This window comes from Salmo salar, chromosome 21 (assembly GCF_965601325.2).
Source record: "Salmo salar chromosome 21, fSalSal1, whole genome shotgun sequence".
In the NCBI taxonomy this organism is placed as follows: domain Eukaryota; kingdom Metazoa; phylum Chordata; class Actinopteri; order Salmoniformes; family Salmonidae; genus Salmo; species Salmo salar.
The window spans coordinates 35,357,673-35,383,458 of record NC_138311.1 but is presented as its reverse complement, the minus strand read 5'-3'; the positions used below and the strand labels follow the sequence as shown (position 1 = coordinate 35,383,458).

The window sequence follows — 25,786 nt, the reverse complement described above, 5'->3', positions numbered from 1 at the left end:
TCCAGATGAGTGGAGGCTGTTATAGCAAATGGGGGACCATGAGCAATGTCATGGTCCCCCCTCATGGACCAACTCCATATTAATGCCCATGATTTTGTAATGAGATGTTTGACGAGCAGGTGTCAACATACTTTTGGTCATGTAGTGTATTACAGTGTCTGTAAACTCCACTGTATGGTTACGCTGATTCAGTTCAGGGAAATGTCTAGTACTACGTACCTCTGATAGTGATAACACTGGCGTATTCCTTTCATTGTCTATCCGGCTTCCCTTCATTTGTTTATTTTATGGTTTTTTTAGAGACTGACAATGGGGAATAGTGTTGAAAAGTACACTACCCTTGAAGGGAATATAACTGTATTTGTTTTGTTTTGAAAGAATGTGTTGCAGATTTGAACCCAAGTGCTCCTTAAAACGTCTCTGCTATTGGTTAAAACATCTCTCCAGGAGTAGATTTTGAATTTGTTCAGCTTGCCCGAGTTCACACTTGCCGGCCAAGGTTCATCAAGCACACCTTAAATTATTTATATAGAAAGTCGTTTTTTATTTTGTTTGACTGGTGAGTGTTTGCTCCATGTGTAAATAGGTCTGTATATACAGTAGGTTTTTCCAAACCGGGTAAATAAATACCACTTTTGAGTAAATACGTTTGTGTTGCTCATATCTTAGAGAATACAATTTGAAAGGCCACCATGACCTCGTTTTAAGTATGCATTATATAATGTCCAGTTGACCGTATATATTTATAGCCTTGTCTTCACATTGTGAAGACTGTTGAATGTGAGCCAAGCCTATGCAAGGGGCGCTCAGGCGTTTGGTTTGTTATGTCACTACGCATGCACCCAATTCGTTAGCTTGAGAAGGGAACATGGCGGCGTCCCTGATTTACGGCCGATTGTCGGCAAGCCTGAGAAATTCTGGGGCAAGATCGACGCTTAACACTGCATCCAAAGTAAGTCACGTTGATAAAAATGTTATGAAATCCGGCTGCCTGTACCTGTGAATATTTTTCTGCTGCACCATCTTCGAAGTCCCCGAGAAATGGGGTGAAATTTGACATTCGCTTATCTCCTTTGAGGTGGCTAGGAAACTGGCTATGTTGGCTAGCTAGCCACATTGCTAATGTTTAACTGTTAGCTCGCTAGCTAACGTCGTTGCTTGTTTAGCAATGGAAAGACGAATGTATTAGTACATGTATTTAAATAAGTTTATGGGGGTTCAGGGATTTGTGTTTGTTAGCAATAGCTTTTCGCTCACATACAGTACTAGTTGTTTAGACAGTGACCTCCAACACAGCTGCCATAGACTAGAGACGACAGGACGGGGGGTGCCAGGAGCGTCATGCCCATCGGGGATACAGGGGTAGGTGCCCCTTCAGATTTGTCCTGTATAATAACATAATTAACGTTTTTTTTTCCTTTTATAATACTACTACTAATAATGACAATGTGTTTCCATTCCATTTGGGACTTATTTTATTGTACTGATCAACAATATTTGCATAGAAGTAGCTTATTTGATCAAAGTAATTTTTAAAAACTGTATTCGTTTAATCATAATACAAAATTATCATCAACAACTTACATCCCTACATCAAACATGTCTAACAAAACAAAACACAGGTATAGACAAGAAAATACTAAAGACATACAACAAAAACACACCCACACACACACTCAGCAAAAAAAAGAAACGTCCCTTTTTCAGGACCATGTCTTTCAAAGATAATTCGTAAAAATCCAAATAACTTCACAGCTCTTCATTGTAAAGGGTTTAAAACACTGTTTCCCATGCTTGTTCAATGAACATGCACCTGCGGAACGGTTGTTAAGACACTAACAGCTTAAAGACGGCTTAAAGACGGTAGGCAATTAAGGTCACAGTTATGAAAAGCTCATTCTGGCATGACCCTCCAACATGAATGCCACCAGCCATGCTGCTTGTTCTGTGTGTGATTTCCTGCAAGAAAGGAATGTCAGTGATCTGCCATGGCCATTTTGACCCCCCTTTGTTCAGAGACACATTATTCAATTTCTGTTAGTCACATGTCTGTGGAACTTGTTCAGTTTATGTCTCAGTTGTTGAGTCTTATGTTCATACAAATATTTACATGTTAAGTTTGCAGAAAATAAACGCAGTTGACAATGAGAGAGGACGGTTCACACACACAAGTTTGGGGTCAATTAGAAATGTCCTTATTTTTGAAAGAAAAAATAACATCAAATTGATAAGAAATACAGTGTAAACAGTGTTAATTTTGTTAACTACGTAGCTTGAAACGGCTGATTATTAATGGAATATCTACATAGGCCCATTATCAGCAACCATCACTCCTGTGTTCCATGGCACGTTGTGGCACGTTGTGCTGATTTAAAGAAGCAATAAATAAAAAAAATGGTCCTTCTTTAGACTAGTTGAGTATCTGGAGCAACAGCATGCGTGGGTTCGATTACAGGCTCTAAATGGCCAGAAACAAAGGACTTTCTTATGAAACTGAGTAGAGGTCGACCAATTTATGATTTTTCAACGCCGATACCGATTATTGGAGGACCAAAAAAAGCAGATAACGATTAATTGGCCGATTTAAAAAATATATATTAAAAAAAAAATAAAAAAAATATTCATATATAAAAAATAATTAAATGTATTTGTAATAATGACAATTACAACAATACTGAATGAACACTTATTTTAACTTAATACATCAATAAAATTTAGCCTCAAATAAATAATGAAACATGTTGAATTTGGTTTAAATAATACAAAAACAAAGTGTTGGAGAAGAAAGTAAAAGTGCAATATGTGCCATGTAAGAAAGCTAACGTTTAAGTTCCTTGCTCAGAACATGAGAACATATGAAAGCTGGTGGTTCCTTTTAACATGAGTCTTCAATATTCCCAGGTAAGATGTTTTAGGTTGTAGTTATTATAGGACTATTTCTCTATGCGATTTGTATTTCATATACCTTTGACTATTGGATGTTCTTATAGGCACTTTAGTATTGCCAGTGTAACAGTATAGCTTCCGTCCCTCTTCTTGCTCCTACCTGGGCTCGAACCAGGAACACATCGACAACAGCCACCCTCGAAGCAGCGTTACCCATGCAGAGCAAGGGGAACAACTACTCCAAGTCTCAGAGCGAGTGACGTTTGAAACGCTATTACGTATACATACAGGAGTGAAGCCTTACTCCTGCTCTGATTGTGTAAAATGCTTCACAACATCAACTGACCTAAAAGTTCACCAGAGAACACACACGGGAGAGAAGCCTTACTCCTGCTTTGACTGTGGAAAGAGTTTCTCTCGACTGGCCCAGTTAAAAAGACACCAAGATAATCATAAAGGAGAGAAGCATTATCACTGATCTGACTGTAGATTTTGTTTTTTATCAACAGCTGAGCTAAAAGGGTCATCAGAGAACACACAGAGGAGAGAAGCTTTACTTCTTCTCTTAATGTGGCAAGAGTTTCTCCCGATTGGGAAATGTAAAAACACACCAACGGATACACACTTGAGAGAAGCCTTACAGATTGGTGTCTTTTTAAATGGCCCAATGTATGCATAAAGGAGGGAAGTCTCATCAGTTTTCTCAGACCAGCTAAGATTAGTCACTCCACTTAATTCTCGTCTTATAAAATAATTGGCAACTTTGAATTGGATCAAATGAAGAAAGCGTAGAACACTCTTGTAATCCTATTGTTTCTCACTGTGAGAACCGTGCAGAAAAAAGGCAGCATTCTAGAATGTTAGTCTCTCTTCTCTTTACTGATCAGTGTGCACCTTGTTGATATTGAGATCTTGGATTTGCAATTATGGTTGAATATCCTCTGTGAGGCGTCTCGCAATGGAGTCTGATGGTTGACTGGATGGTACTGCTTCCCTCTGCAGTTTTCTGTGGGAATGAGCTTGTATACACAACATATACTGAGTGTACAAAACATTAAGGACACCTGCTCTTTCCATAACATAGACTGTTTCTGTACAGCACTTTGTGACATCGGCTGATGTAAAAAGGGCTTTATACATACATTTGATATTAGCGCGCACCCCGCTAACTAGCTAGCCATTTCACATTGGTTACACCAGCCTAATCTCGGGAGTTGATAGGCTTGAAGTCATAAACAGCGCAATGCTTGAAGCATTGCGAAGAGCTGCTGGCAAAACGCACGAAAGTGCTGTTTGAATGAATGCTTACGAGCCTGCTGGTGCCTACCACCGCTCAGTCAGACTGCTTAATCAAATATCAAGTCATAGACTTAATTATAATATAATAAACACACAGAAATACGAGCCTTAGGTCATTAATATGGTAGAATACGGAAACTATCACCTCGAAAACAAAACGTTTATTCTTTCAGTGAAATACGGAACCGTTCCGTATTTTATCTAATGGGTGGCATCCCTATGTCTAAATATTCCTGTTACATTGCACAACCTTAAATGTTATGTCATAATTACGTACAATTCTGGCAAATTAGTTCGCAACGAGCCAGGCGGACCAAACTGTTGCATATACCCTGACTCTGCGTGCAATGAACGCAAGAGAAGTGACACAATTTCACCTGGTTAATATTGCCTGCTAACCTGGATTTCTTTTAGCTAAATATGCAGGTTTAAAAATATATACTTCTATGTATTGATTTTAAGAAAGGCATTGATGTTTAGGGTTAGGTACAGTCGTGCAACGATTGTGCTTTTTTCGCAAATGTGCTTTTGTTAAATCATCCCCCATTTGGTGAAGTTGGCTGTCTTTGTGAGGAAGAAATAGTCTTCACACAGTTCACAACGAGCCAGGCGGCCCAAACTGCTGCATATACCCTGACTCTGTCACATTTTCCCTAGTTAAAATAAATTCATTAACTAAATATGCAGATTAAAAAATATATACTTGTGTATTGATTTTAAGAAAGACATTGATGTTTATGGTTAGGTACACATTGGAGCAACGATAGTCCTTTTTCGCGAATGCGCACCGCATCGATTATATGCAATGCAGGACAGGCTAGATAAACTAGTAATATCATCAACCATGTGTAGTTAACTAGTGATTATGATTGATTTGTATTTTTATAAGATATGTTTAATGCTAGCTAGCAACTTACCATGGCTTCTTACTGCATTCGCGTAACAGGCAGGCTCCTCGTGGAGTGCAATGTAAAGCAGGTGTTTAGAGTATTGGACTAGTTAACCGTAAGGTTGCAAAATTGAATCCCTGAGCTGACAAGGTAAAAATCTGTTGTTGAAAATAAGAATGTGTTCTTAACTGACTTGCCTAGTTAAATTTAGGTGTAAAAAAAAATCGGTGTCCAAAAATACCGATTTCCGATTGTTATGAAATTGGCCCCAATTAATCGGTCGACCTTTACTATGTACTCCCCCTGACGTATGAGTAGGTACTGTCATGTCACTGCATCATGTACCCCCCTACAACTTTTTCTCTCCTCTATCCCCCTCTGCCTCCCCTCTCCAGGTGCTGGGTGGTTCCTCCGGCCTTTTTTGGGATCAGCAGCAGCCCCCCCACCTTCAGCAGCAGCAGAGGAACCTCTCCCTGCATGAGTACATGAGCATCGGCCTGCTCAAAGAGGCTGGCGTCTGTGTGCCCGAGGGCAAGGTTGCCAGCTCACCCGATGAAGCCTACTCTGTTGCCAAGGAGATTGGTAAGCCATGCCTTAATAGGATGTGGGCAAATTAATTTGAGTAGGCTAACTTGGGGATGAACACTTTGAATTGGCAGCTGTCCTATATTACAGTGCATTCAGAAAGTACTGTATGTATCTCAATCGCACTCCACACTATCCTTTCCCACCTGGACAAAAGGAACACCTATGTGAGAATGCTGTTCATTGATTACAGCTAAGTGTTCAACACCATAGTGCCCACAAAGCTCATTACTAAGCTAAGGACCCTGGGACTAAACACCTCCCTCTGCAACTGGATCCTGGACTTCCTGACGGGCCGCCCCCAAGTGTTAAGGGTAGTCAACATTACATCTGCCACGCTGATCCTCAACACGGGGGGCCTCTCAGGGGTGCGTGCGTAGTCCCCTCCTGTACTCCCTGTTCACCCACGACTGCGTGGCCAAACCCGACTCCAACACCATCAAGTTTGCTGACGACACAACGGTGGTAGGCCTGATCACCGACAGCGATGAGACAGCCTATAGGGAAGAGGTCAGAGATCTGGTAGTGTGGTGCCAGGGCAACAACTTCTTCCTCAACGTGACCAAGACAAAAGAGATGATCGTGGACTACAGGAAAAGCAGGGGTGAACGCCCCCATTTACATTGACAGGGCTGTAGTGGAGCGAGTCGAGAGTTTCATGTTCCTTGGTGTCTACATCACCAACAAACTATCATGGTCCAAACACACCAAGACAGTTGTGGAGAGGGCACAACAACACCTTTTCCCCCTCAGGCGACTGAAAAGATTTGGCATGGGTCCCCAGATCCTCAAAAAGTTCTACATCTGCACTATCGAGGGCATCCCGACCGGTTGCATCACCGCTTGGTATGGCAACTGCTTGGCATCCAAGCGTAAGGTGCTACAGAGGGTAATGCGTACAGCCCAGTACATCACTGGACCCCAGTCACCCAGGTCATAGACTGCTCCCTTCTACCGCACGGCAAGTGGTACCGGAGTGCCAAGTCTAGGTCCAAAAGGTTCCTTAATAGCTTCTACCCTCAAATCATAAGACTGCTGAACAATTAATCAAATGGTCACCTGGACTATTTGCATTTTTGTTTTTACACAGCTGCTACTTGCTGTTTATTATCTATGCATAGTCACTTTACCCCTACCTATATGTACAAATGACCTTGACTAACCTGTACCTCCACACATTGACTCGGTACCGGAACCCCCTGTATATAGCCTCATTGTTATTTTTTTCTGTAACTTTTTAAAATGTTAATACTTTAGTTATTTTCTTAACTGCATTGTTGGTTAAGGGCTTGTAAGTAAGCATTTCATGGTAAGGTTGTATTCGGCGCATGTGACAAATAGAATTTGATACGATTTTGATGTCAGACCAGGTAGTAGTGGGTGAGTAGTGCGTTCTACATACAATAGGCCTATTTATTGTTGTTTGACTGAGCAATAGTGCTGAGCAATTAACCAAAATGTCTGATCTTTTTTGTTTTTAAACAACTACAATGACCGTAATCCATTGGGTGCCTACTCGTCTGGTCTGTGTTTCTTTTACGCCTGCTATTTTAGGTTATTGTGGAGCAGACAGAGACAGAGAGAGAGATGAGATGGAAGCAGGCGCGATAGAAAAGTTTCTTCGAGATGCGGTATCTCTACCTGAAAATACATGATCTAAGTGATTTTAGTAGTTGGTATTCAGCAGTCATAAAAGTATGTCCTTATTTACTTTGAAGAACTAGTAAAATAGTGATTTCGTCAGACAGCAGAGGCAGCCACTCTATAGAGATGATGACTTGGAATTAAATGATAGTCATCAAATAAAACAAATGTAATAGACAACAATTAAAATAATTTTATTTTTTGTAATGTTAATAAGTGATAAGCAGTATTGGGCAGTCAGTACCATCATCTGACTTGTATTGTTTTATTCTGTGTTATAGCATTCAACCCAAATCATGCATAGTGCATTTCATGTAAAAAAAAAGAATATATATATATATATTTTTTCATCATCCAAACTGACCTCAAAAGCACTAATCACTCAGTATTTCTGAGTAAGGTATGTGTCAGAGTGGGCTGTAGGCCTATACTGTAATCTAGGGATATCCCTGTATCATCGTAGTGCCATAGTAAGAGGTCAGAGAGCACTTCTGGAAGTTTATAATATAAGAATTCAAAAGGCACAAAGACAGTGCCGTTTAGGGCTTAGTAGCTTTAATTACTAACGATAGCCAGCATTAGTTGAAGGTACCTGATCCAAAACTTCGGTACTTCTCATCCTAATAGCTTTTTCTCCATATTATATCTTCTTTGTAAATGGTGAGCCAACATGTTTTCAAAGTTTATCAAGTTTTAAGTTTTATTAGTTGTATGTACGGGATACGGATGGTATACATTGTCCAACAAATTGTTTATTATATATATATTTTACATTTTTTAAATACCTTTTATTTAACTAGGCAAGTCAGTTAAGAACAAATTATTATTTACAATGATGGCCTACATTGGCCAAACACGGACGACGCTGGGCCAATTGTGCGCCGCCCTATAGGACTCCCAATCACGGCTGGTTGTGATACAGCCTGGAATCGAACCAGGGTGTCTGTAGTGACGTCTCAGGCACTGAAATCCAGTGCCTTTGACCGCTGCACCACTCAGGAGCCCCAAATGCTTACTTGCAGGTTCTTTCTTGACAATGCAACAACAATAAGAAATAATAAAAGTTAAGAATACGAACATAGTCTCATGTTATGTTAAAATACTTAGCTGCCTGTCCCTTTAGGGGCTGGGAGGTTACCATTGTTATGGAGCATTCTGGTGTGTGTGTGTGTGATAGCTCGTCTGCATTTGCGAATGCTCGAATCAGCAAAAGTGATTTGAATCAATTCGGAGTTAACAAATCGAATTCGAATCTATTCAAATCTTTGGAGTCAGCCCTAGTGTACTTTCTTGTTACTTTGAAAATGGCATGTACAGTGGGGGAAAAAAGTATTTGATCCCCTGCTGATTTTGTACGTTTGCCCACTTACAAAGAAATGATCAGTCTATAATTTTAATAGTAGGTTTATTTGAACAGTGAGAGACAGAATAACAACAACAAAAATCCAGAAAACCGCATGTCAAAAATGTTATAAAATGATTTGCATTTTAATGAGGGAAATAAGTATTTGACCCCTCTGCAAAACATGACTTAGTACTTGGTGGCAAAATCCTTGTTGGCAATCAGAGGTCAGACGTTTCTTGTAGTTGGCCACCAGGTTTGCACACATCTCAAGAGGGATTTTGTCCCACTCCTCTTTGCAGATCTTCTCCAAGTCATTAAGGTTTCGAGGCTGACGTTTGGCAACTCGAACCTTCAGCTCCCTCCACAGATTTTCTATGGCATTAAGGTCTGGAGACTGGCTAGGCCACTCCAGGACCTTAATGTGCTTCTTCTTGAGCCACTCCTTTGTTGCCTTGGCCGTGTGTTTTGGGTCATTGTCATGCTGGAATACCCATCCACGACCCATTTTCAATGCCCTGGCTGAGGGAAGGAGGTTCTCACCCAAGATTTGACGGTACATGGCCCCGTCCATCGTCCCTTTGATGCGGTGAAGTTGTCCTTTCCCCTTAGCAGAAAAACACCCCCAAAGCATAATGTTTCCACCTCCATGTTTGACGGTGGAGATGGTGTTCTTGGGGTCATAGGCAGCATTCCTCCTCCTCCAAACACGGCGAGTTAAGTTGATGTCAAAGAGCTCTATTTTGGTCTCATCTGACCACAACACTTTCACCAGTTGTCCTCTGAGTCATTCAGATGTTCATTGGCAAACTTCAGACGGGCATGTATATGTATTCTTGAGCAGGGGGACCTTGCCGGCGCTGCAGGATTTCAGTCCTTCACGGCGTAGTGTGTTACAAATTGTTTTCTTGGTGACTATGGTCCCAGCTGCCTTGAGATCATTGACAAGATCCTCCCGTGTAGTTCTGGGCTGATTCCTCACCGTTCTCGTGATGATTGCAACTCCACGAGGTGAGATCTTGCATGGAGCCCCAGGCCGAGGGAGATTGACAGTTCTTTTGTGTTTCTTCCATTTGCGAATAATCGCACCAAATGTTGTCACCTTCTCACCAAGCTGCTTGCCGATGGTCTTGTAGCCCATTCCAGCCTTGTGTAGGTCTACAATCTTGTCCCTGACATTCTTGGAGAGCTCTTTGGTCTTGGCCATGGTGGAGAGTTTGGAATTTATTGATTGCTTCTGTGGACAGGTGTCTTTTTTACAGGTAACAAGCTGTGGTTAGGAGCACTCCCTTTAAGAGTGTGCTCCTAATCTCAGCTCGTTACCTGTATAAAAGACACCTGGGAGCCAGAAATCTTTCTGATTGAGAGGGGGTAAAATACTTATTTCCCTCATTAAAATGCAAATCAATTTATAACATTTTTGACATGCGTTTTTCTGGATTTTGTTGTTGTTATTCTGTCTCTCACTGTTCAAATGAACCTACCATTAAAATTATAGACTGATCATTTCTTTGTCAGTGGGCAAACGTACAAAACCAGCAGGGGATCAAATACTTTTTTCTCCCACTGTATACACATTCACCCAAATTTCTCTGGACTAATCTGAGAGTGCTGCACACAGAACCTGTAGCCTACATCTGACATGGTGTGACCCTTGGCCTTGTTTAGGGTGTTTTTAGTAGCCTCTGAGGCGGCAGTAGAGACTACAGTCTAAACATAGCACTGAACCCAAGGCTATCAGTTAACACTGTTCTGCAGCCTGCTGTGCTCAGCTGGACACACAGTAACCTGTTTACACCTATCAGTGCTTCCTTTTCCTCAGGGGCCAGTGTCATGGAACTACTATACTCTTGGATTAGCCTTTTTGATAAATGGCATTGCTCTGGACTAGGGATAATCTTTTAATTTGACTCAGACTCGTGTTTAGATTATTATATGTTAATGAAATCAAAATGTCCTCCCAGGCTTTACATAGAGGTTTTAGTCATGTCATTTTTAGGTAGCCTACTCTGTTACTAACTGTAATAGTGTGTTGTCAAACTTTGTTAATATGTTACTATACTAGATCAATAAAGTTAAATCATCTCTGCCCTACTGAATTCCTCTGTGGTAATGAGTAGGGCCTAACAGGATGTAGAACAATGTATCCATTCACTGTGTAGCTTACTCGATGCTAACACACAGTTTTCTGGTTGTGGATACAGATTAACTTGACAATGTCCAGAAGTAGCCTGGACATTTAGGGCCATGATTTCATGCCTTTGCTAGAAAGGTTGTGTTAAGCAGTGTTTGCACTGACAATGTTTTGTGTAGTTTGTACGTCTGCATTATTATCAGTCTGTGTGTGTAAATGGCAGTGGAGTGTTGGGCTTCTCTGTAACTGCTACGGTCTCTTTCTCCCGTGTGTGTGTGTGTGTGTGTGTGTGTGTGTGTGTGGTGTGGGTGGGTGTCTCAGGCACCAAGGATCTAGTGGTGAAGGCTCAAGTGTTGGCTGGAGGCCGAGGTAAAGGCACCTTCGAGGGAGGTCTGAAGGGAGGAGTGAAGATTGTCTACTCGTGAGTGTCCGAGAGAACTCCTCTCAAACTGCACCTTTTTCTACTCTGTGTCAATTCTTCTGTCTCTCTTCCCCTCTCCTACAGTCCAGAGGAGGCCCGGGACATCTCCTCTCAGATGATTGGTCGTAAGCTGTACACCAAGCAGACAGGCGAGCAGGGCCGTATCTGTAACCAGGTTTTCATCTGTGAGCGCAGGTACCCCCGCAGGGAGTACTACTTCGCCATCACCATGGAGAGATCCTTTCAGGTGAGGTCATATCTGCCCTTTCACGCCTCTCAGGTGACAACAGCTGACAAATCACGCTCAACCATTCTGGGTCAGGCTGTCAGATTTGACATATTGGGCAGCTGTTATTCTTGATTTTGAATGTTGATGGTGTTGTGTTGGATGGTCCCACTAGATGGCGTAGTGGTAAAGGACATGGCCGTGGACATGTTGAAATACTTGTGCTCCGTGGGACTTGGTTGTCCAGCTGCTGTTATAGTTCCGTTCTCTAAATAGGATAATGAGACACCAGTTGTCATTGAGAATTTGAAGACCGATGGATCAACTCAATCGTTTGTTACATTTATTTACGATAGCCCAGGTACTATTAGGTATCTGTATTGACCCTTTTGCACAACTCTTTTGACTTATCACATATGCTGCTGCTTTTTATTATCTATCCAGTCACTTTAGCCTTACCTTTATGTAGATATCTACCTAAATTACCTCGTACCCCTGCAGTACCACTGTACTGGTATATATAGCCAAGTTATTGTTACTCATTGTGTATTTATTCCTTGTGTTATTATTTTTCTGTTTTTCTCTCTGCATTGTTGGGAAGGGCCGTAAGCATTTTACTGTTAGTCTACACATGTGACAAATACAATTTAATTTGCTGTGAGACCTATGTTCCATTAATTTGCTCTTTTTTAGTTTGATTACCACTTGCCACTCAATGAGTGTGTAAAATGATTAGTACTCCTAATCTCTCGGCCCCTCCCTCTGAACAGGGCCCCGTGTTGATTGGCAGCTCTCAGGGGGGCGTGAACATCGAGGATGTGGCAGCGGAGAATCCCGACGCCATTGTGAAGGAGCCAATCGACATCATGGAGGGAATCAAGATGGAACAAGCTGTTTCGGTACAGTTGAGATCGGGTTGTAAAAATACCTCTTGATTTGTCTTTCAGTCTCTTAGATCCCAGGAAACACTACATACTCTGGTAAATAAACAATACTCCACCTGATTTTTAAAGCTAGCTATTTTGGTCCATGTTTAAACAAATTACTTGCGGCAACATTTGTATTCAAATTAGGTCTGTTTTCAGTTTCTCTCTAAAGACAAGGGCCTCAGAACCTTATTAGTTAGGCATGTCCCCTGACGCAGTGTAATATCGTTAAACGTCAGGTTTTGACTTTGATATGCTCACTCAACATGCCATCTCACACACTACATGTCTCCTAGAGTGCCTGTTGCTAAAGTAGAAATAAATGACAAACACTGTAGATTTGAAGAACTGATATTGATACATTTCTTTCTTTTGCTCCCTCACTCTTTTCTCGGTCTTCTCTGTCTTCTCTGTCTTTGCTCTCTCTCCAGATTGCCACAAAGATGGGCTTCCCGGCTGCTCTGATTGACGACGCAGCTGCTAACATAATCAAGCTGTACAACGTCTTCATGAAGTTCGACGCCTCCATGCTGGAGATCAACCCCATGGTGGAGGACGCCTCTGGCCAGGGTACACATACACTTGCTTTTCGTTCCTAGTGATGTTGTTAGTCATGCCAGTGTTAAGAGCTGGGTGAGAGTGTGTTGCTTGGTTGGAGGCTTCTCCCATTGATCTATGACCTACTGTCAATCATTTTCATTAACGCACTCCCAGTGAAAAACCCTAGTGTGAATCACTGCACTTTTAACTGATGTGCCAATTAGGCAGCTAAACCCCATGGTACTGAAGGAATGATGGTGTTATTGCACAACCAACCGTCTTCAACATCATAGCCATACATGGTAGAGTATGGTGGCTGGGTCAAATAAGAGGCCCTATGTTAGCTTTGAAATGTGAAAGGCATTCCAGTGCTCATATGTACTTCGAATGACCTTGTGGTTATGGGCTGACTTGACCAACTCCGAACATACCAGGAGCGTTGACAGTAGGAATGGCCAGTGCCAATTTGTAAGTCGCTCTGGATAAGAGCGTCTGCTAAATGACGTAAATGTAATGCTGGCCCTTTGACCCTACTACATTAGCAAACATCTGTAGAGGTCTCTATCTGTCACCAACCCAGATCTGTCCTTGACATGTACAGCCAACCAAGGTTACAGAGTAAAGCTATGTCACAGAACTATACTCAACAAAAATATAAACGCAACATGTAAAATGTTGATTTCATGAGCGGTAATAAAAAGATCCCAGAAATTTTTCATACACGTAAAAAGATTATTTCTTTCAAAATTTGTGCGCACATTTGTTTACAACCCTGTTTGTAAGAATGTATCCTTTGCCAAGATAGTCCATCCACCTGACAGGTGTGGCATATCAAGAAGCTGATTAAACAGCATGATCATTACAAGGGCTGTCCCCGACTAAAAATAATCTTGGTCGACCAAGAATTATTTTCACCAATCGATTGGTTGAAACGTTAAAAGGTGTATTTTTCCATATATAGATGTTTTAATCAAATCAACTATATGCACTGAGCTTGTCTGATGCTTTAAGCACACTGTTTGATTAAATAATTAAGAGACACAAATGACTAGAGGGAGTCCGACCACAATTGATTTGATTGATTTGATTGCCTGGTTCAGACTTGCTGTGTTAAAAAAAAAAAAAAGACAGCGAGTGACTGTGTGACTAGCACCCATGGTCTGTCTCTCCTTGCTGCAGCGACCACCACAGAACATTAGCAGTGTATCGCGCTGTCTGTGTTGTTGAAGCTGCAACATAATTATAGCCATTTCTGACTGAAAAATTGTTACTGAAATCCCTAATTTGTTAAGGAAAAACATTTCCCATTCCCTCAACCATTGCTCTCTTTACGTGAAGCGTGACCAATAGGGCATGACCTATAGCATAGCATATCATAATCACATCAATAAATAGGTTATAACAAACTCTGAACACCATAACACATGTGACAGAAAAATGGATGCAGAGGACGTGACAAATAAACAAAATGGGGAATGTTTACTTGTTTCTCAGGAGGTAAAGTGGACATCAGATATGGGGAATACATGTGATCTTTGTAGAAAATACTGGAGATCAAGAAAAAGGAAGTAAGGCGCAAACGATGCGTGCATATTATGTGTGCCAAGCAGGTTAGATTAGAATATTATTTTTTTGGAACAATGTAAACTATTATAAGCGTACCGGAGTCTGTAATTATAATTTTTTTATAAAGCCTTTATTACAGCAAAGACTAAACGGGAATGTAACGGTTTAGGCCTATTTATTGTTTACGCTAATTATTCAATGGTCGCTTTGGTTATTTTATTTGAAAACTAAAATGCTTGATTGCATTTAAAGTCATGAATGGCTCCTATGCTGTGTGATGACATGAACGAGTAAATGATTGATTGATACAGTAGCCTATATAAGTATTGAAATGTAGGCTTAAGTAAGGTACGGTATTAAGGCTAAACAGGATATACAAGGCTGCTATACTAAGCCTACTAATGATAATGACATTATTATAATGATAATAATAATAATAATAATAATAAGATCACGGAAAATGCAGTAATAATAATAATAATAATAGTAATAATAGTAATAATAGTAATAATATAAATATAATTTTTCTGACCATTTGGAACAGTGTAAATAACAAATAAATAATACCAGAGAGACTGGTCTAATGACAAAAAGTGTAAAGCCTTTTATTACAGCATAGCAAAGATTAAAAACAGACGGATTTGTGAAATTGCTTTATCCAATATTTTGCAGTTGCGTGAGGCTTGGTGCAGAAGGAATCAGTATGCTATTAAACAAACACTCAAACAGGCAACAGAAGCAGGATCTGTCTTATTCCTGTAAATATAGCGTTCAAAAGTTTGGGGTCACTTAGAAATGTCCTTGTTTTTGAAAGAAAAGCTAATTTTTGTCCCTTTTTAAAAATGACATCAAATTGATCAGAAACACAGTGTAGACATTGTTAATGTTGTAAATGACTATTGTAGCTGGAAACTGCTTAAAAAATATATATCTTGTAGGCGTACAGAGGCCCATCATTCCTGTGTTCCAATGGCACATTGTGTTAGTTAATCCAAGTTTATCATTTTAAAAGGCTAATTGATCATTAGAAAACCCTTTTGCAATATGTTAGCACAGCTGAAAACTGTTCTGATTTAAAGAAGCAATAAAATCTGCCGCCTTTAGACTAGTTGAGTATCTGGAACATCAGCATTTGTGGGTTCGATTACAGGCTCAAAATGGTCAGAAATAAAGAACTTTCTTCTGACACTTGTCAGTCTATTCTTATTCTGAGAAAGGAAGGCTATTCCATGCGAGAAATTTCCAAGAAACTGAAGATCTCGTACAGCGTTGTGTACTACTCCTTTCACAGAACGGTGCAAACTGGCCCTAACCAGAATAGAAAGAGTGGGAGGCCCCGGTGCACAACTGAGCAAGAGGACAAGTACATTAGCGTGTCTAGTTTGAGAAACAGTCTCAACGTCAACAGAAGAGGCGACTCCGGGATGCTGGCCTTCTAGGCAGAGTTGCAAAGAAAAAGTCATATCTCAGACTGGCCAATATAAAGAAAAGATTAAGATGGGGAAAAGAACAGACACTGAACAGAGGAACTCTGCCTAGAAGGCCAGCATCCCGGAGTCGCCTCTTCACTGTTAATGTTGAGGCTAGAGGTCGACCGATTAATCTGAATGGCCGATTAATTAGGGCCGATTTCAAGTTCTTGTAACAATCGGTAATCGTCATTTTTGGACACCGATCATGGCCGATTACATTGCACTCCACGAGGAGACTGTGTGGCAGGATGACTACCTGTTATGCGAGTGCAGAAAGGAGCCAAGGTAAGGTGCTAGCTAGCATTAAACATATCTTATAAAAAACAATCAATCTTAACATAATCACTAGTTAACTACACATGGTTGATGATATTACTAGTTTATCTAGCTTGTCCTGCGTAGCATATAATCGATGCGGTGCCTGTTAATTTGTCATTGAATCACAGCCTACTTCGCCAAACGGGTGATTTAACAAGCGCATTTGCTAAAAAAGCACTGTCGTTGCACCAATGTATACCTAAACATCAACATCTTTCTTAAAATCAATACACAAGTATTTCTTTTTAAACCTGCATATTTAGTTAATATTGCCTGCTGAAATTAACTTCTTTTAACTAGGGAAATTGTGCCCCTTCTATTGCGTTCTGTGCAACAGAGTCAGGGTATATGCAGCAGTTTGGGCCGCCTGGCTCGTTGCGAACTGTGTGAAGACCATTTCTTCCTAACAAAAGACGGCCAACTTCGCCAAACGGGGGATGATTTAACAAAAGCGCATTTGCGAAAAAAGCACAGTCGTTGCACGATTGTACCTAACCATAAAAATCAATGCCTTTCTTAAATTCAATACACAGAAGTATATTTTTTTAAACCTACATATTTAGTTAAAAGAAATTCATGTTAGGAGGCAATATTAAACTAGGGAAATTGTGTCACTTCTCTTGCGTTCATTGCATGCAGAGTTTGGGCCGCACTTTGGGCCGCCTGGCTCATTGCGAACTCATTTGCCAGAATTTTACATAATTATGACATAACATTGAAGGTTGTGCAATGTAACAGCAATATTTAGACTTATGGATGCCACCCGTTAAATAAAATTCGGAACGGTTCCGTATTTCACTGAAAGAATAAACTTTTTGTTTTTGAAATGATAGTTTCTGGATTTGACCATATTAATGACCTAAGGCTCGTATTTCTGTGTGTTATTATAATTAAGTCTATGATTTGATAGAGCACTCTGACTGAGCGGTGGTAGGCAGCAGCAGGCTCGTAAGCATTCATTCAAACAGCACTTTGCTGCGTTTGCCAGAAGCTCTTCGCAATGCTTCAAGCATTGTGCTGTTTGACTTAAAGCCTATCAACTCCCGAGATTAGACTGGCAATACTGAAGTACCTATTAGAACATTTAATAGTCAAAGTTATATGGAATACAAATGGTATAGCGAGAAGAAGTCCTATAATAACTACAACCTAAAACTCTTACCTGGGAATATTGTAGACTCGTTAAAAGGAACCACCAGCTTTCATAGGTTCTCATGTTCTGAGCAAGGAACTTAAACGTTAGCTTTTTTACATGGCACATATTGTGCTTTTACTTTCTTCTCCAACACTTTGTTTTTGCATTATTTAAACCAAATTGAACATGTTTCATTATTTATTTGAGACTAAATAGATTTTATTGATATATTAAGTTAAAGTAAAAGTGTTCATTGTTCATTCAGTATTGTTGTAATTGTCATTAAAGAAGAAAGTTCTTTCTTTCTGGCCATTTTGAGCCTGTAATCGATCCCACAAATGCTGATGCTCCAGATACTCAACTACTCTAAACAAGGCCAATTTTATAGCTTCTTTAATCAGAACAACAGTTTTCAGCTGTGCTAACATAATTGCCAAAGGGTTTTCTTATGATCAATTAGCCTTTTTAAAATGATAAACTTGGATTATCTAACACAACGTGCCATTGAAACACAGGAATGATGGGCCTCTGTACGCCTACAGGTATGTAGATATTCCATAAAAAATCTGCCATTTCCGCCTACAATAGTCATTTACAACATTAACAATATCTACACTGTATTTCTGATCAATTTGATGTTATTTTAATGAATGCAAAATTAGCTTTTCTTTCAAAAACAAGGACATTTCTAAGTGAACGGTGGTGTTTATGGATGATTTATGAAGCCAGACAGGTGTCTAGTACACCATGATTTGTATTTATTTATTTTTCTACTGGTCGACTAAAGAAATCTCAGTCGACAAAAAGCCTATCGACCAAACAATTGTCCAGTCGACTAAATGGGGTCAGCCCTAATCATTACACAGGTCCACCTTGTGCTGGGGACAATAAAAGGCCACTCTAAATTGTGTTTTGTCACACAGCACAATGTCACAGATGTCTCATGTTTTGAGGGAGCATGTAATTGGCATGCTGCCTGCAGGAATGTCCAACAGAGCTGTTGCCAGATAATTTAATGTTGCTTTCTCTACCATAAGCCACCTACAATGTCGTTTTAGAGAATTTGTCAGTCGTGTGGATGAGCGGTTTGCTGATGTCAACGTTGTGAACAGAGTGCCCCGTGGTGGTGGGATTATGGTATGGGCAGGCATAAGCTACTGACAACAAACTAGATTGCATTTTTATCGATGGCAATTTGAATGCACAGTGATACCGTGACGAGCTCCTGAGGCCAATTGTCGTGCCATTTATCTGCAGCCATCACCTCATGTTTCAGCATGATAATGCATGGCCCCATGTCGCTAGGATCTGTACACAATTCCTGAAAGCTGAAAATGTCCCAGTTCTTCCATGGCTTGCATACTCACCAGACAAGTCACCCGTTGAGCATGTTTGGGATGCTCTGGATCGACGTGTACAACAGCATGTTCCAGTTCCCGCCAATATCAAGCCACTTTGCACAGCCTTTGAATAGGAGTGGGACAACATTCCACAGGCCACAATCAACAGCCTGATCAACTATCTGCGAAGGAGATGCATGAGGCAAATAGATACTTACTGGTTTTCTGATCCACACCCCTACTTTTCTTTTTAAGGTATCTGTGACCACATTTGTATTCCCAGTCATGTGAAATCCATAGATTGGGGCCTAATGAATTTATTTCAATTGACTGATTTCCTTATATGAACTATAACACAGTAAAATCGTAGAAATTGTTGAATGTTGCGTTTTTATATTTTTGTTCAGTATAGATAATCTGTTGCACCTTGGACCAGGCATTGGAAAATGTCCCCTCAAAGTACAAACGGATATCTGCCTCTGGCTTTGTTGTAGTGAAGTTACAGGGTCATTGGGTTTTCGTCACCCAATGATGTCAGCCATCTTGGGCTCAGCCTCTGTCTCCTGTGTGTCCCTCTGACAGTGATGTGCATGGACGCCAAGATCAACTTTGACTCGAACGCAGCGTATCGCCAGAAGAAGGTGTTTGACATGCAGGACTGGACCCAGGAGGATGCCAGGGACCGACAGGCAGCCAAGGCTGACCTCAACTACATTGGCCTGGACGGATCCATCGGGTGTCTGGGTGAGCGCCACAACACACCCGACACTGCTTCACAGCACCACACACCTGGCTTTATAGTAGCAGTAGTGATAGAAATCTATTTAGTTTTTTATATTCACTCTATATTCTCTGTGTTTGTGTAGTGAACGGGGCTGGTCTTGCCATGGCCACCATGGACATCATCAAGCTGCATGGTGGCACGCCAGCCAACTTCCTGGACGTGGGGGGCGGAGCTACAGCCCACCAGGTGATGGAGGCCTTTAAACTCATCACCTCTGACAGGAAGGTAAGGACTGGGAATGGGGGACACTTATCACTGTAACACCTAGCATCTCTGGTTGTCATTGAAGAAGCATTCATCTGCAGTAGGCACTCACTTCTCACTGTGGCACTAATAGGCACAGACATGTCACGTGTTCCACAGTCCTTCACCCTGACCTCTATCCCCAACTGGAACGGGACGGCTGGGTATCTAGAGCAGTAGTAGCCTGCAGTTGATACTATTGATGTTTTGATGGAGTTAGGGGGTAGGGATTCATTAGGAATTCCTGATGTTTGGACCTTCAGGAAGGTTACGGTTGTATAAAGTAACTTTTCAGTACACGCATCCCCTAGTTAGTAGGTGTATCTTTTGACAGACATGTCTGGAGTTACCTGAAGATATCAGTAGGATAGCTCACTCTGAGGTTGGGGTTTACTACTGGTGGAACCTATTGGGTGACATTTATCTGTGGGATTTTGAATGGGGAAGGACTTTAGAGGGAGTACAGGGAGGGTTCTAACCTGCTGTGTAACATACAGTTAGTCATTCATTCATTGATGGGTGAGTAGGTTTTTGATAGATGGTTATAAGCTCTCATGGGAGATTTGTGGCTAATTTCCTATCACTGTCGCTGTGTTGACACCTGCTTAGTGTGGTCCTAGTGGCGTTTGTGGTTTATTATGGAGCCTCGGTAATGGTGTGGTATTTATAAGTGTTCATTTAAACCACTACAGTTTTATAATACACATTACATTTACAGTGTGATCTTGATTTTGTTGATGTTATGAGGTTTGGTTGTTATTGTTCCTGTATGAATTTGTGATCAAGCTTTTGTGATTGCTTTGTTTTTGGTCTTCTATGGTCAATATCTTCGGTTATGCTTTCATGGTCATCGTCTTTGGTTCGTGGTCCTCAGGTGCAGGCCATCCTTGTGAACATCTTTGGTGGCATCATGAGGTGTGACATCATCGCTCAGGGCATCATCATGGCTGTTACAGATCTGGACCTGAAGATCCCCATTGTGGTGCGGTTACAAGGTGAGACTGACCTCCCTTATACCGTCAAGTATGAGGTAGCCAGCACAATAGCAGCTTGGCATGACCACCCTGTGGCAATTACAGTGAAAACTATTTTAGCTTTGTTATATACTGTAGGCTACTGCACTGCCATTTTGGTGCACATACTGGGCTGGGAGAGAGGTAGGGGGCGACAGTGGAGGGTGGCCTTTTAAAGGTCAACGAGCAAGCAGCCTGTCAGGATTAGGCTCTTCTAGTACTTCCCCACACACACTAGTGATGTGGGGGATACAGTTGCATATCGGGATGTTATTTTTTACGATGTACTATCGCAATATTATTTTTCCTTCATAGCTTGTTCTCCATCTTTTTTTAAGTAAGGTACCAATTTGTTTTCAGCACTTTTATTTCCATGACTGATAAACTTGTTTTCTCATGGCTCACTTGTCTTTCTGCAGCAGACATGGTGAGCAATATGTTTGGAACATCAAATTGCAATAAAATCACACTATCGAATCGCAATAAATATAGAATTGCAGTGCAGATCGTATCGGACCTAAGTGTCACATAATACCGGCACTATGGGACCCTGTAGCTCCCAGCCTTATTCCAGCCTCTCCCTTCTGGACATGTTTTGTAACACACAGGGACAAATAGAATGTGTGAAGTTATACAGAACTCAATCACTCATCAACTAAATGTAATTGGACTAAAATGATTTCCTTCACGAACGGTTTAGTTATGTATAATGAACTTTCACAAATTAGACTTCTAATTTATTTAGTCTGCTATTTTCAATGCTTTTGTAATCATGATGCAGGGTTGTTATTCCAATTGTCTAGCCCAGGTATTCCCAGGGGTACTCAATGCCGTCGGGGGTACGCCAAATAAAAACTGAGATTCACAAGTTTTTTTGTTTTTTTTTGTTGTTTTTTTTATGTAAAAAAAAAAGTTAACATTTTTTTTCTTCACATTTTCAAACAGTTCATTTATATTTTCTAACTGGGCTATACATTTGGGTGATGTTTTTTTCTTTCCTGAGTAGCCTCGTTTCACTGCCAAAAATAAAATTAAACCATCTAGTGTTTAGGGAAATAACAATACAATGTCAAATACAGGTAGCCTTGTCAAATAATTAACATCCAATCACAATAACCGTTACTCTCTCGTGGGAATTCCACTAATGTCTGTAGCCAAACTTAGCTGCTGCTCATGTTGGTATCTGTACTGATGGCGCAAAAGCCATGATAGGGAGACATAGAGGAGTGGTAACGCACGCGCAAGCAGTTGCTCCCAATGCCACTTGGGTACACAGCAGCATCCACGGGAGTCTCTTTCTGCCAAGGGAATGCCTGACAGCTTGAAAGATGTTTTGACACTACAGTGAAAATAGTTAACTTTGTTAAAGCAAGACCACTGAACTCTCGTGTATTATTTGCGCTATGCAATGATATGGGCAGCGACCATGTAACGCTTTTACAACATACAGAAGTGCGCTGGTTATGAAGCGGAAAAGTATTGACCCGTTTTTTTTAAATTGAGAGACGAGCTTAATTTTCACTCGTCTGACCGCTTGAATGATGACGAGTTTCTCACACGACTGGTCTATCTGGGTGACGTTTTTTCTCGCCTGAATGATCTGAATCTAGGATTACAGGGACTCTCTGCAACTATATTCAATGTGTAGGACAAAATTGAGGCTATGATTAAGAAGTTGGAGCTCTTCTCTGTCTGCATTAACAAGGACAACACACAGGTCTTTCCATCATTGTATGATTTTTTTGTGTGCAAATTAACTCAAGCTTACGGACAATGTCAAATGTGATATAGCGAAGCACCCGAGTGAGTTGGGTGCACAATTATGCAGGTACGAATGACACAAATAACTTGATTTGTTATCCCTTTCATGCCCAGCCTCCCTCCAGTCCATTTACCGATATCTGAGCTATATAAAAGAGAACCAAAGAGCTTTCTAAAAGATCAGCATTCCTTCTTCAGCCTCGTTCTGCTGTGTTTCAGGATCCAGGGTGGACGATGCCAAAGCTCTGATTGCTGCTAGCCCACTGAAGCTCCTGGCCTGTGACGATCTGGACGAGGCCGCTAGAATGGTACACACACACACCTCTCTACCTCTACCCCTCTAAGCACCCGGTCTGGTTTATGTAGGGTGGTGGGCAGTAGGTCTACAGTAGGTCTATGTGAAGTGTGTGAATGTGAAAAGGAATGTCAGGAACTGTTTGTGGTGTGTGTGAGGGCAGTGTGTAAAAATGTGTGTGAGACGAGGGTCACCAGCAGGGTAGAATGTGTGTGGGGTATAGTGGTATAGTGACTGTTTAAACCCAGCTCATCGCCATCCTGACCCGTTGAAGTGACACTGCCTGAGTTTTATGGCTCTGATTTCTGGCAGAGCTAGCAGCAGTGACGTTGAGTCAGAGCAAAGGCCCCCTTCCTCTCATCTCGCCCCTCCATCTATCTTTCCCTCTACCGCTAGTCTGGCTTTGCTCTCACTGACTCCCACTATCTCTCCTCTCCACTCGCTCTCCTTTGTTTTTGGAGTGTTCTACTCCCCAAGAGACGAGCATCAGTTAGCCAGCACAATGGCATCTTGGCATGACCACCCTGTGGCAGTTACAGCCCCCCGCAATTAAAACTATTCACTTTTAGTGTTTTTGTCTGTTTTTTTAATGAGATCACTCATATAGATCCCTGCTGCTGTGCTTGTGTATAAAGTATTCTCTATCTCTGTTTCCTCTTTGCAGGTTGTAAAGCTTTCTGAAATTGTGTCGCTGGCTCAGGAGGCTCATGTGGACATCTCTTTCCAGCTGCCACTCTAAGCCATGCCCCTTGACTCTACGACCCCATCTGAACCCTGACACCCCACCCCTTGAACAACAAGAAGAGCCTCTCATTACTGAGCGAATACTCCAATACAACACAGCCCACCAACTTCTGTTCTGTTTCTCTCTGTCTCTCTCTGTGGCAAGGCTCCAACATACGCACACACATACAAGTAACTGCCAAATGAAAGGAAACTAAGTAAATGAGGGATACAAAGTTGCCTGGCTACCCAGACTCCTTGCTCCTGCCAAACGCTATGCCACGCCCACGAACGTTAGTTTCTTCACCGCAAAGAGTCTGGATCTGAGTACCTTCCCGACCCTTCACCAAATGCACCCCTGAAGGAGTGCCTTATATTGAGTGGTCTGACAATGGGAGAGGGGGTAAGAATGAGGGGGGTTTAAAGGGGAGGTGCCCATTGTAATGACAGCTGCTAGGTTGTGACACTGGACTAATACTTGGAAAGCACTTCAGCTAAGAAAAGAGTTGATGGAATGTAAATCGCTGTTAGGAGTACCTCTCATTTCATCTCCATGCAATTTGAAATGCATAGCTGAATAGTGGATTGTTCTGAGTCTGGCGAGAGAGACTAATACCTGGATAAAAGCATCGGAGTACTCTCCTTTACTCCTGAACTAGTAAGAGTTCTTTGAGTGTTTAGTGTGTGATATCTAAACTACTGCTTATCTGGTTGACTGCATGTTTTTGTATTTCTCTTCCATCCCTTCTATAAGATGGTCTCCTATATAATAGTCTGCCGCCATGTCACAGGAACAACCTTACTCACTCTGTTCAGGTACATATGACAACAAAAATGGGGGTGGGCCATGTCCACTCAACTGTTAAAAGATTGTACTGTAGTTAAGTCTTCTCTCTATTTCTCCGTATCTCCCTCTCTCCCTCCGTTCCTCTGTATCTGTTACTCCCCAGCCCTTCGAACACAGAAACAACTTATTGTGAGTTGTAAGACATTTATTATATCTTGTAAATAACGAGACCACTGTTCTCTTCTATAAAATATTTATGCTTCTCTTGGGGAGTAAAAAATAAATGAATAAATAGAGAACCCAAAATTTGCTTCTTGTTTTAGTTTTGCAGCACTTGTACTTGCAATGTGAAAGTTGTGTTTACATCTCCTTATGGCTAGTTGGGTTGTGTTTGGCATTAGTCATGTCAACAAAAACAACAGAGGAATTGCTAAAGCGCAAATGTATATAATGACCAGGCTCATGTGACTCCAAATTATCTTATATACTGTTGATATTAGCATAGTAGTGTTAGTCTGGCATGTAGAAAACGTAAGAATCTCTGTATTGCAGTTGCGTAACATATGTATAATAATTTCAGCCTCTATTCAAATTTCTGTTCTAACCAATGGAAAATAGAATACAACTTTATCTCTAGAGCACTGGGTACTAGTACTGGGTTAAAACCGAATTGTGCACTGACAGAGCAGGGCTTACCTCCTGTTGCAAGCACCGTCTTTGGAGACCCACTTCAAGGATAAATTAGACCTTGAAGATTCTTGAAAATAGGGACCACAACACATCATACCAAAATGTGGAGTCAATAATACTGCCTTAATATTAGAGGTTTGCTTAAGTGTTTCTGCTTCACTTTCTTTCAAACATTTTTATTTTCCATACAGACATAAAGCAATTTCCATGTCTTCAAGAATAAAACGAGATCAAATAGGCAAAAAGTCACTGCATTCTACAGTACATATCTTTTTGAAAATTGTTTTTCCATGATAAATACAGTGGCAAGAAAAAGTATGTGAACCCTCTGGAATTATCTGGATTTAAAATAAAATTGGATCTGATCTTCATCTAAGTCACAACAATAGACACACTGTGTGCTTAATTAAACTAGTAACACACAAATTATTGTATTTTTCTTGTCTATATTGAATACATCATTTAAACATTCAGTGTAGGTTGGAAAAAGTATGTGAACCCCTAGGCTAATGACTTCTCCAAAAGCTAATTGGAGTCAGGGGTCAAACTAACCTGGAGTCAAATCAATGTGATGAGATTGGAGATGTTGGTTAGAGCTGCCCTGCCCTATAAAAAAAAAAACTCACAAAATGTGATTTTGCTATTCACAAGAAGCATTGCCTGACGTGAACCATGCCTCGAACAAAAGAAATCTCAGAAGATCTAAGATTAAGAATTGTTGCCTTGCATAAAGCTGGAAAGGGTTTCAAAAGTATCTCAAGTCAGT

At 41.0% G+C, this 25,786-nt stretch overlaps 1 protein-coding gene across 2 annotated transcripts; it reads left to right on the top strand.

Annotated features, from left to right (window-relative positions):
* Positions 1 to 806: 806 nt before the first annotated feature.
* On the top strand, positions 807 to 23,735 carry LOC106582245 (succinate--CoA ligase [ADP-forming] subunit beta, mitochondrial). 2 transcript variants are annotated; one of them, XM_014165122.3, is made up of 11 exons: positions 807 to 952; positions 5,471 to 5,657; positions 11,102 to 11,201; positions 11,286 to 11,448; positions 12,198 to 12,326; positions 12,785 to 12,923; positions 19,307 to 19,468; positions 19,591 to 19,733; positions 20,626 to 20,746; positions 22,745 to 22,833; positions 23,485 to 23,735. In XM_014165122.3, exons 1-11 carry the CDS (start codon positions 869 to 871, stop codon positions 23,557 to 23,559), a joined length of 1,392 nt encoding a protein of 463 aa, XP_014020597.1. In that variant the 5' UTR covers positions 807 to 868; the 3' UTR covers positions 23,560 to 23,735. The 2 variants fall into 2 exon arrangements, with proteins under 2 accessions (XP_014020597.1, XP_045560663.1); XM_045704707.2 differs by lacking the exon at positions 807 to 952 and adding an exon at positions 1,285 to 1,362.
* The last annotated feature ends 2,051 nt before the right edge of the window (positions 23,736 to 25,786 follow it).

Coding starts and splice junctions, on each gene's coding strand:
- LOC106582245 (XM_014165122.3), top strand. CDS start 869: ATGGCGGCGTCCCTGATTTACGGCCGATTGTCGGCAAGCCTGAGAAAT. Junction 5,658..11,101: donor CTCTGTTGCCAAGGAGATTG/GTAAGCCATGCC, acceptor TGGGTGTCTCAG/GCACCAAGGATCTAGTGGTG. Junction 11,202..11,285: donor GGAGTGAAGATTGTCTACTC/GTGAGTGTCCGA, acceptor CCTCTCCTACAG/TCCAGAGGAGGCCCGGGACA.